At 36.5% G+C, this 12,666-nt stretch overlaps 1 protein-coding gene across 1 annotated transcript in view; it reads right to left on the bottom strand.

Moving 5' to 3' along the window:
* CDKL5 (cyclin dependent kinase like 5) overlaps positions 1–12,666 on the bottom strand; it is a 209,672-nt gene that overhangs the window by 66,001 nt on the left and 131,005 nt on the right. Inside the window, exon 4 of the mRNA XM_032389645.1 lies at positions 5,441–5,486. Coding sequence (XP_032245536.1) covers positions 5,441–5,486 — 46 coding nt within the window. The remainder of the gene's footprint in view (positions 1–5,440; positions 5,487–12,666) is intronic.

Here is a 12,666-nt window from a genome sequence, read left to right as displayed (position 1 = left end):
AAAAGAAAACAATTTTTAAGAAAAAAAAAAAATCACAGGAGCAAAAGAAATGCAAAGTAAGTAATAAAAAGAGAAAAATCTAAAGATGAGCAGAAACTCTATTGTAACTCTATTTTTAAAGAACTGTGCGCTTGAAAAAGAAATCCAGAAATAGCTGTAACCTACTTTATGAAATCACAAACCTGACATTCTTGTATAGCCAAAGAGGCCCCCCAAAATGGACCTTTAAACGGGTACAATGGAGGGGGAAAAAGCCAACCCATCTTTGTACAAAACCATAAGGATACCATGTTTGAGTCTGGTTGCCCTGACTAAAGAAGGAATACCAACAAGAGGGCAATTAACATGGCCGGGGGGGCTGAATGGCGGTACTGCTATCATATATACCAAAAAAGATGAAAATCCTTAAATCTTCGGCAATGAAGGCCGGGTAGAGCACAACAGAAATTTATTAAAGTATGAAAGGTACAAATGCTCATCAAATCCTAGAAGAATCCCTGAAGCTTGAAAGAGATCCATTCTGGACATTAAAAGAAGTGTGGTGAAATCATGACGAGCCAGAACGCTCAAGCTTAGTTAACTGAATTCTCTGTTTAACCAAAGGTAGGAAAGTTTGTTTTAAGGCCTCATTTACAGAGAAATCAGGTTTTTGAATTTAAGGACCAAAGACTATGAACTCTTGTTTTGTACCATTATACAGAATGAGATCAGAGTTTCCTCAAACCAGAGATCAGGCTAGAGCTTTCTAAAGTCTGGGTAAAAATAATGATGAAATAAACTGGAGAGAAGAAGGGATGACCAATTAAACATTTTCTCATGTTTAAAAAGAATAAATATGTCCATTCCAAGAGAAAAAATATTTATCTACAGAAAAGATAAGCAGGATATGAAATGCAAGCAGAGGCACAACCTAAATTCCATCTTAACTATGGACTGCTATACAGCTCCCTCAGAATCAGCCTCCTCGCCATGTACCAAGGCCCAGTGACAATGGGAGGATCCCTCCTCACCCCATCACCTGTACTTTTAGGGAAAGACTAAAAAGTCCTAAGAAGCTAAAGATGTCGCACCAGAAGATCCAAATGTATGTCAAAAATAAATCCTAGATCACAGGACCTCCTCAAGTAAAAGATGAACAGACATTTTTAATTCTTGTTAATTCAAATCTATCTAGGCTAAATCATGGCTCTTGGATTATTCAATAAATTGAGGATGGCAGACATTTGTACATGTGTGTGCATGAGAATGATCTTCCAACAGTGATAGAAGATTATCATCTGAACATCAAATCTCATTGTACAAAATTGGAGTTATAGGAAGGGTAGATGAATTAGGCTAAATTTATCATTATACATAGTCCAAAAAATATCTTTCAACTAAATCATTTCTAGTAACTTTTTGGTCTGTGGTCATTTTTCTCTTCTCAGAAAATCCAAATACTAAGTAGAACTAATTCTATGAAGACTCCTGGTTGATTAGGTGTTTATAGTTAATGTTTCTTTGTGGGAACTTATATTAATAGACAAACTCATAGGGGTGCCTGGGTGGCTCAATCGGTTAAGCGTCTGACTCTTGGTTTTGGCTCAGGTCGTGATCTCATGGGTCATGAGATCAAGCCATGCTTCGGGCTCCATGCTAGGCCTAGAGGCTGCTTAAGATTCTCTTTCTCCTTCTCCCTCTGCCCATTCCCCACCACTCGCATGTGTGTGCTCTCTCTCTCAAAAAAAAAGAATTAATTATCTGAAACTCTACATTGATGATGATGAATAAAGAAGCAAAAGTCATCAAAACAAAACAATATTAACTAATGAAGAGATCTCAGATAAAAATGTCATCACTCACACAAGTCCTCCATTTTAACATGAGTTTTTATCCTCACCCAGTATGTCAGTCTTTCGAGGAAAATCATAGACAAAAGACACTGACAATTGATCTGACAGAGTTGTAACAGCTAATAACTGGAGAGTAAAAAACTGACAAGGATGAAGACAGAAAGACGGGGACAGACAAAGGGAAAACTGACAAAGCCTTTGGTGTATTTTTTTAATGAGCCTCTTTTTATTATGAAAGTCATTCATTGACTTAGCCTACAGTTTTACTGTAAAAATTGCCCCTCTCCCAAAAAAGGTAACACTTGATTTTTTTTCTAAGAAATAGCACATAGTTGCTATTATAATCCAAACTGTATTAACTATAAGATAAACTTATTTTTATAATTTTTGTTCCATTTTCCCAACCTAAAGTCCCAGTCTAACCTTTCTTTTTTTTAAGATTTTATTTATTTATTTGACAGAAGAGAGAGACAGCGAGAGAGGGAACACAAGCAGGGGAAGTGGGAGAGGGCTCGATCCCAGGACCCTGAGATCATGACCCAAGCCGAAGGCAGTCGCTTAACCAACTGAGCCACCCAGGCACTCCCCAGTCTAACCTTTTATTTACTATTAAAGTTTGGTTCCGATTTTAGATAAGCATCTATTATCCTGGGATAACAAGGACAGCTTGAATTAAATAGTGGTCTACCTTAAAATGTAGTTTCAAAAACATTTTATACAAATTTGTAGATATATATGAATTTACTAAGAAAATAGGACATGATCACAATCTCTTAAAGCTAACAGAATATATTCTCTCATAAAATATCCCTTGATAGCATCAGTATGAGAATACTTGACTAGCTTGAATGCAAATCAGACCAAGTTCAGATCCTATTTCAGTGTAACAATGTTTTTATAGGATTATGTCATGATCTTCACAAAGATTTTTAAACATTGGGTTTAGAAAATTCACTAACATAATATCAACAGAATATTTTCAGAGTAACTAATAAACGAAATTAGCGAGAGCTATATGACAATAAGGATATTATGATGAAACTCTATTTTTGTTAGAATTGTCCTGACTGAAATTTAAGGTGATAAATGGTTCAGAATTAAGTGGTTTCCACAGGGGTTGAATGGACATTCTCATCTGTACTGAACTATCTGTGTGCACTTCACATTCCAAAAGGACTGTTCACCGCACATGTTCCCTTACTTCTATTAAGCAAGATTCTACTCAGGTAAGAGGAAAAGGGTAAAGGCAGAAAAGAAGAGTATGAGATCTCCCAGGGAGAGCTGGAAACAGTAGGAAAGTGTGCCTAGAATAGAACTGGAACGAAAAAGTTATGAATAATTGCATGTCTTCAGATTCTATCATAGAAATGTTAAGGAAGTATCCCTCTAGAAGTATATATGGGTGGTCCTACAAAGGTGTCCGTCTGCTAGGTGGCTGGGTGATAAGGTTGCGTGTCCGTAAGGTATGGTAACTAATAATGGTCTGGCAGAGATGAGGGCAGAGGGGATTCATGCTTTCTCAGCACACAGAAATGAAGGCTGATCAAATGTTTCGTATAATGTCTAGACTATTCATACACTTTCTGGATGCCACAGCTAGAAACAATGTCTCTTGCCTCAAAATTATTCAAATTCATTCAGGCACTGACTGCTTTCTACTCTGTTTTACTGCTCTTTATTTACAGGTCTTAATTCTACTAAGCTTCCTGAAATTACGCACACTTGATTTACCCTCATGTCTCTTACAGCACCTGGCTCAGTGCTCAATAAATTTCAACAGATATGCTATTGATTACCACTCTGAAGGTATCAGCACACAGGTACAAACACATTGTTTAACTGAAGCTAAGAATAGGTATGCACAGAACAGGGATTGTGAAGAATATGGCACTTAGTTGTTTTTTTTTTTTTTTTTTAAAGCAATGGCATACATGACCTAAATTGTACTGCCTTTCAAAAACTTCGTGACAATTATTATTTTTGGTGGTAACCAATGCTTGACGGTTTGCCTTACAAGATGAATGCACAGCCAGAAGTCTTTACACGAAGGCAAAGGTTATGCTTTGATCTACTGTTGCAACCACTCTTTTTAGTAGATCACCATTTGTCTCTTGGCCACCTGTGGTGAGCCCAAAGCCACTGCTCAAAGAGCTCATTGCCAATGGTCTCAGAGTGGACTGGCCTGGGGCTATTGTTTCCTGTTAGACTACAGGTCCATCATTTGAAGCAGGTTTTTTTTTTTTTTCTTTAGAACAAGCTAAAAAGCATTTTTTATTGCCTTCTCTTTAAGGCTGGCAAGACAATGGCTGCTAAGGTTTCCCAGATGATGTGATGTGCTCCACATAACCAGCACATCAGAGGTGGGTTATATCAAATACTACTGAATCTACCCCAGGACTTCGTTATTTGTTAGTGAGCCCTTTTGGTTATTTAATGTTTACTAAGTGTCTAAAGTAGGAGTGATGAAACTGTTCACAACTATAGAGGCTGGTGTCTTACAGTACTTAGTCAATGTGTGCTGATGGAGGTAGGCTATGACTGCTCTTGTCATACGTGCAGTTAGACAGGAAAGTTAATGCTATCCCGGGGCCTCTTAGCGCTCTTTTTCAAAGTAGGTTATGATTCAGTGGTAAAAATCAATGTTATCTGATGCCACAAATAGGCATTTATGTGAATTTATATGAGCAGGAAAGAACAGAAAACGAAGAACCTCACGTTAGTGTAATAGTTTTGTGACATTTTTGCTTCAGTTATATATAGGACATTATGTATGTGGATACTGGATTAGAATGTAAAAAAGTATTTCTGTGGGTCTCTGTAGGAAAAAAAAATTGGGGAAATGCTGCCTAGAGCTTCTGAAAGGCCATGTGTGCCTTCATGGTAAATTTTTCTACTTGGCTATCTTTAGATGGGCAATAGTCTAGATTTAAAACCTAATGAACTACTGAAATGCTTTATTTATTTATATTTTGTACACTATTTTTTTTTAGTGCTTTATTTTAAATTTTCTTGCCCAGCATAGGGTAATTTTAATACTCCATCTGAAATGGTCTGGATGTAACCAAGGACTCCAACTATGGTATTTCTTCTTGAAAAGGTTTTATTCTTCCAATGAGTTATTTTAAATATATAATCACTTTCTTGGTACCATCTACATACCACTTATCCTTGTATTTCTAATTGACTAGAAACCGGAGATCACAGTAACCAATACCAAAGCCCTTCAAACAGCACTTACTACTTGTGTGAACTCACAAAAGTATTTATTTCAAATCAGTTTTCTCATTTTAATAATATTAAGGAATAGCATAAATAGCATGCCTTCTACCCAGCATTTGAAGCAAGATTTCCACAATGTTGACTGTACTTTAAAATAGAAGATAAATTTTCTAATATCATGAAATATGAAAAGATCCACACAGAAAGAGCCAAATGTTTCAAAGCAAAACATGATAATAAATAAGCTATACTCACTTTCTGAGATGGACACTTTAAAATTCCAGGAACAAAGTCTAGTTAGCTAGATCCCATCTCTTCCACATTCTATTCACAAGGACTAAATACAAAAAGGAAAAAAAAAAAAAAAATATATATATATATATATATACCTTCACTGTCCTTGAATTTCTTGATTGCCACAATTTCATGTGTTTCCTGCAAAGGAAAAAAGAGGCAGAAAGTCATTTCCCAGTGTTTCTAAAACTGGGAATCCCAATTGTCTGGGGGTATATTTGGGGACAGAACAGCAAGAAACCAGAAAGTAAACCAATAGATCGTCTTCTTTCCCAGCCCCTCATTTCATGGTTCCAAAATTCTCTTTCTTACCACCCTACAGACATTGTCAGAAAAGGAAAAAAAATAAGGGGGAGAGAGAAGGGGACCAAGAGTAGAGATGGTGATAGACCATGGATAAACCAGAAGTGTTGAGGTCTTGAGGCTACACAAAAATGTCAGGATGACTGACAATAAAATATACCATCATCTGTACTTCCTTCTGAAACTCAGGGACACATTTTAATTGGACTTCTATAGCAGAGAAAAGGCTTCTACAATACTCGGTAGTTGATGGTAGCAGAATTCCCCTTGAAAGAAAGTCTCCTCCCTTCACTTAACTTTTCCTAACAAACTATCTAGTTCACCAGTTGTCCCCTATTGATGGTCATTTCAAACCCAAAGAGAGACAAACATCTGCTGCCAAATACCAATCACTACCTCCCCTCCTGCCCTTATTTCGGTCTCCTGAACAGAAGTAGTTTGTGAGCAGAACCCTACTTTAAACTGAAACATTTCAAAAAAATATAAGGGCTGGAAAGGAAATGGAAATGCTCAGAACTAAGCACCATGAGGTTAAATAACTCATGTCTAATTCTGGTCTATAAAAGGAATAAAAAAAGCTTTTGGCAAAATAATATATAGATTCTTCAAAGCCAACATGTTATATAGAAAGGTCTTCTGAATGACTCAGGTCTGCTTTTTTGTACTCTAAGTGGGTACACTTTCAGATCTGTAGGAGCAAATCTTTTAATAAAAGAGTGTCCCCACATCAAAACAAAGGCTTTAAAAATGCACAAAATAGCAGGCAATAACAAGGTATAAATCATTAACTTATTAAAAATAAACACTTTTTTTTAGTTGTTTATAAAAGCAAAGGGGGATCATGAAAGCGGGGGGCGGGGGGAGGAATGACCATTTAAATTCTTATGCTCAACGACAAACCCTGAGTCGTAACTAGGTCTGTAAAATCAAACCCTTTCTGCTTCTCATCTGCCCCGTGAAATAAGAAAATACCAGCTTTCATCTTTGTTATAGGAGAAAAAAATTCATCTGAAAGTGCTATAGGCTACTGAGGAAAAAGGTTCTTACGAGTATTACATTTTTGTTGTTAATGGAGGATTGATAGAATTGTAGAGTACAGACAGCTTCTGGGATACAATTTATTTGTACTCAGCCTTCCAGGTACTTTCTGATATTGGAAGTGTTTCATTATTGGGAACAAATAACTGCAAATTCAAAGTGATGTGGGGGATGATCAGCTAGAATATTAGTACAGGTGGTAGCAGGTAACTCTGTGAGGTATGCTACTCCCTCTTAACACAGTGATAACCATTTTCTTACACTGCTCCTTTTCAAAAGGCTCTAGCCAGCAAACTACAAATGGCATAAGAGAAAGAACAAACACTATCAGGAAACTCGGCTCCAGACACAAAGAGGCAGCATGATATGCACCCAGGAAGGGAGTAAAACTGCTCACATTTCAGGGCACCTGGGTGGCCCAGTTGGTTAAGGGTCTGCTTTCAGCTCAGGTCATGATCCCAGGGTCCTGGTATCCTGCCCCGTGTAGAGCCCCATGTCAAGCCCCATATCGGGCTCCCTGCTCAGCAAGGAGTCTGCTTCTCCCTCTACCCCTCCCCTGCCCTCTCTCTAATAAATAAAAATAAAATCTTAAAAAAAAAAACAAAAACTGCTCACATTTCAGCTGAGAGATCTTCCAAGTCATGCTTCATCCTATATTGCACTCTAAATGGAGTCCCAAGGTATCTTGTTTAATTTAAATTTAATTAATTAACATATAATGTATTATTGGTTTCAGAGGTAGAGGTCAGTGATTCATCAGTCTTATATAATACCCAGTACTCATTATATCACATGCCAAGGCACCTTTCTATTGCATCCTAAGTGTTAACGTTGTCTGATTTTATAAAAGGTCTTCCTTAGTTCTAATTCGCCCATGATAGGACTACAAATTTACATTTACAACAAACTTATTTACATCATCTTCAAGAAAGAAACTGATTAATTTCTGGCATCTCATAAATAGAATTCATTGTATAAAACAGTTGCCTGAAAATGGGTCAAATAAAATGTTTATTATTCATCCTTTCACCAATACCATGGAAATCCTGTCTCAACACACACACACACACACACACACACACACACACACTCTCTCTCTCTCTCTCTCTCTCTCTCTCTCTCATTTACTCAATACAGTTTATATATTTACTTAAAGAATGAGTGAAACATGAAGTTTTCTATATAAAATCAACTCAATGTTTAGTGGAAACTACATGCATTTAAGAGCAGAAAATGCTGGAAAGAATTTGACATTTCACTTTTATTCAAGCTGCTTATAAAAATAATACAAACTCATTACAGAAAACATAAAATATAAAAGGTATAACCATTGCTAGCATTTTGGTTTATTTTTTCCCAGTAAATTTTTCTCAAATTGGAATAGTAATATTATGTACGGTGTTACATGTTTTTATTTCACTTGATATTGTATGAGCTATATTTTAATCTGTCATTAAATAATTTTTAAAACCATTATTTTTTAATGGACTGTTATTTAACTGTGAATATACTTTGACATCTGTGTCTTTATTTCCATAGAGTAAATTCTGCAGGTGATATATCTGGGTCAAACGGTACGAACATTAAAGGCTCCTAATACTGCCAAAGTGGATATACAAAAATACATCATTTCACAGTTCCCTTCAGCAATATATAAGAACACACACTCTATAACCATAGCCAATAGTAAATACAATCTCTGAAAAAAGTCTTTAGACATCAGTGAGGTCAGAGAAGTTTCATTCTATCAACTGGTAAGTGAAAAAAAGTCTACTAAGCTTAATATTTTTCTTGATGTTATGGATGTGAACCTGTTGCCAAATTTTGTTACAAATATCTTCCCCAGATTGTTGTGGTCATTAAATTATTTAGGGTTTGGTTGTTGTTGAATATAACTTATAATTATAGTCACATTTATTGATATATGCCTTTATGTCCACTACTTTTGTGTTCAAAGTCCTTACTTAGCCTGAGTATGGTTAATATTCATCCACATTTATGTCTCAATATTTTAATGATTTAATTTCTTTCCTTAAACTTGATCCACCTGTCATTTAATATATGACATGGTGAGGGAATCTATATTTAATATAATTCTAAATACTGAATCGATTTTCCCAATACTCTTTACTATGGATTTTTTTTTTTAAGATTTTATTTTTATTTATTTATTTGACAGAGAGAGACAGCGAGAGAGGGAATAAAAGCAGGGGGAGTGGGAGAGGGAGAAGTAGGCCTCCCGCGGAGCAGGGAGCCAGATGCAGGGCTCAATCCCAGCATCCTGGGATCACGACCTGAGCCGAAGGCAGACACTTAATGACTGAGCCACCCAGGTGCCCCTTTACCACGGATTTTTAGTTCTTTGTTGTATCTTAGCATTCTTACATATATGCTCCAGATTTTCTTTCAGAGCTTTCTAGTCTAGTCTACATGATTGATCTGTTGATTCTTATGTCAGAATCAATTTAAATTATTGTGACCTGTTTTATTTATTTTTTATTTATTTTAATTTAAGAGAGGGAACACGCACGAACAGGAGGAGCAGCAGAGGGGGAGGGAAAAGAAGGGGGAAAGAATCTCAACCACACTCCATTCTGAGCCCTACGTGGGGCTCGATCCCACAACCCTGAGATCATGACCTGAGCCAAAACCACGAGTTGAACACTTAACTGACTGAGCCACCCAGGTGCCCCTACTGTGACCTGTTTTAAATTAATCTGGGATTACAGACCCTGGTTCTTCTTTTACCATTTTGTATAATTTATTTTTGAGAATAGATTTTGGCTGTTGTATTTAATTTATAATTATACACACATGAGCAGTTACACATAATCTATATTTCTTTATATATTTTATTGGCTTCAGTCTTTACCTCTATTCCTTTTCTACTGTGGTTTTCACATTTTTTTGGAGCTCGATTTGCATTTTTTGCTCAGTGTGCATCTTTGAGTGGCTTTCTGAGGAAGTACCCTATTTTCCAAATCATTACATGTGTGCAAGTCCTCACACATGAATGGCAACTTGGCAGGCATAGAATTCTTGGGAAGGCAACCTTATGTTCTCCACCATCTTCAGGATCCCTGTAAAGTTGTATGCACAGCAAAGCCCTGGAAAATGCCATTCACATCATAGACATTGTAGGTTTGTATGTTTATTAAAGCAACTTTCCAGCACATAGGAGTAAAAAGTCTATAACAAAATCCATGTACTTCATTCTTCTCCATACACTTTCTTCTCCTTCCAAGAGGAAGAAAATGAAGTCTGAGGCCAATTTGATTTTTGTTCCAACACAGATAACTTTGTTTCCGCCTAGATCCTATTAGGACTTTTCCTTTTCCTTGGAATAAAAATTTTAAATTACCAGAATATATCTAGAAGGGGGGGGGTTGAACTAATATTATCTGGAAATCAATGAAATTAGAAAAGTTTTCTTCTAGCAACCTTAAAGGTTGTTTCTACACCTGTTTTCCTAATATTTTTCACTAGAAACCTTGTAACTTTTAGGTTGGATCTTTCATAGTTGCTTTGTATGTTTTATTCACTATTGCATAAGTGCCTAGAATAGCAGGCACATAGTAGGTTCAATAAATATTTCATGAGTGAATTAATCAAAACTGCTACATCAATTTTGTTCTTTTACTTCCTCCATTTTAGGTTTCTCTATCATCTTATTTCAGCTGACTTCGACTTCAGCAATTTTTGCCTTGTTTCAGCTTGTTCTCACTATAGAGGTCATATCGTCCTGGCTCTCCTTCAGGAGACTGCATCTGCTTGTTACAAAAAATCATTTTTAGAACTATGTGTTGCTTCTAAATCTTCAGAGCAGTGTCTTATCTTCCCATGTCTTTTCATAAGGTACACAGCCCTGCCTTTTTTTTTTTTTTTTAAACTCATCCCTACTAAGATTGGAAGAGATTCACTAGGCCTGGCACCTGAAAGGCTAGTTGGGGTTTTTCAGCCACCTGGGCTTCAAAAGCAGATTGATGTACCTGAGCCCAATGTCAAAACCTGGATTCCCAGCAAATATTCTTCTCATTGGGTTGGCTGGGCTGAGGCTGAATCACCTGTGCAGAGTTGTCAGAATAAGCTGTTTGCTGAACCTACCCTTCCTAGCACATCCTGTTCCCTCTCCTCTACATTCACCACACCTTGCCATGGGGGTCTGTGAATCCTAGGATGCAACTTGCTGCTTCTAATCCTTCTCTGCTTCTTGCCATACTGTATTTGGGGTGCTTAGTCTCTGAAAAGATCTGGCAATACAGGTGCTGATGTGGGCTAGTTGGGGGACAGAGAACTCCAGCTCCCTCAGGGTCAAATAATAGTTACCGCCATGAGAGGGCTACCTGTTTCCAGCTCCAGCGGGCATGGGTCCAACCAAGCCTTTTGCTACTCCATTTTGACAGTTTACTCTAGTCTGGTTCAGAAAGTAGAATAAGGAGCATGATGTTCAAGACTGTATTTTTCAATCCATCTCCCTGGACTTTGCCAACAATCTTCAATTTTTAGTTTCTTAATTTACAGAAATTTTATGTTTTTGGTTTTTTTAAATCTCTTCATGGGTATTTAATGGAGAGGTAAGAGATGATACACTAAGTTTTATTACTTGTACTACCACCCTGAGATGCTACACATAATATGGGTGTAGACAAAGAAGAAAAATATATGAAAAACAGCTCTAAAGAACTGTGTTTTAAATTCAATTTATTCACAAAAGCTTGCCATTGCCCCCACAACGTCTGCAGCAGAATGTCACCAGCTGTAGTCAGCATGATAGGCATAATTTTCTACTTGTTTCAGTATCTTACTTTGTTTAAACAATGAGTTAGTTAAAAGCTGACATTCTGAACAACAAACTAAGGATGTGATAAAATATATAAGTAAACCATTAATGATAATTTCATACCTCACCCATAATTTTGTCTCAAAATTGGAATTATATTACTTTGAAATGCAAAAAGATAGAGGTTCCTAAATTGTGCTATCTCCATGTGTGAACAAGCTATATCAAGGCATTTAACATTTACCAAAATAAATTTCCTCAGCTGAAAAAAAAAATTAGAAAGAGAATGAAAAAGAAATTTTATGCGTAGTAAAAAATAGAAAAATATCCAGAGGACCTATATTTCTTCCAGTATTGTCAAGATTTCCACCTCATAAAATTCATGCCTCAATCACTGAATAACCATCCTGGACACAGAGATCTGTAACCAAAACTTACTCCTGCCAGTTAGTGACCGTCTCAACCTCCCTAGTCACTGGTTTATGGCCAGAATCAACTGTTCCTTAAAATGTTGGCAAAGCAAAAAAAAAAAAAGAAAAAAGGGGGGGGGGCGCCTGGGTGGCTCAGTCGTTAAGCGTCTGCCTTCAGCTCAGGTCATGACCTCAAGGTCCTGGGATCGAGCCCTTCTCCCTCTCTCACTCCCCTTGCTTGTGTTCCTTCTCTCACTGTGTCTCTCTCTGTCAAATAAATAAATAAAATCTTTAAAAAAAAAACAAATTAAATGTTGGCAAAGCAACTAAATGGTATTAACAATTGTAAAATTTACTAAGGTATTTAAAATGCAATTACATAACTTGAATTATGAATTCTCTAAATTGATCACACACTTTATAAGGAAGTATCAGGAATCATTAAATGTTTTGCTCTGTAATTTAAAATATCCAACATGCATTATAAAAGAAAACAGAAAAAAATAGTGATTTTAGTTTACTCTACTATTCATGGATTCCCAAGGTTTTACTATACAATTCATTCTGTAATTAATTATTCCCTGAGGAAGCCATTCCTTGGGAGAAATTTTTTATTTCTTCATCCAAATAGCAGGAAATACAATTTGACACTAAAGTATTTTAAAATATTTCAATCCATGATTTGTACGTAAATATCCCAACTGTCTTAAGTTCTTTTACAGATTGACATGAGCCTCCTTCAGCAGGAGCAAAACCCTACAACCGTAGGCACTGTTGTTACCAGAGAGAC

The sequence above is a fragment of the Phoca vitulina genome, unplaced genomic scaffold, assembly GCF_004348235.1.
Source record: "Phoca vitulina isolate PV1807 unplaced genomic scaffold, GSC_HSeal_1.0 scaffold55, whole genome shotgun sequence".
NCBI lineage: Eukaryota > Metazoa > Chordata > Mammalia > Carnivora > Phocidae > Phoca > Phoca vitulina.
Note: the sequence above shows the minus strand (reverse complement) of the source record. Positions and strands in the feature narration are given on the sequence as shown.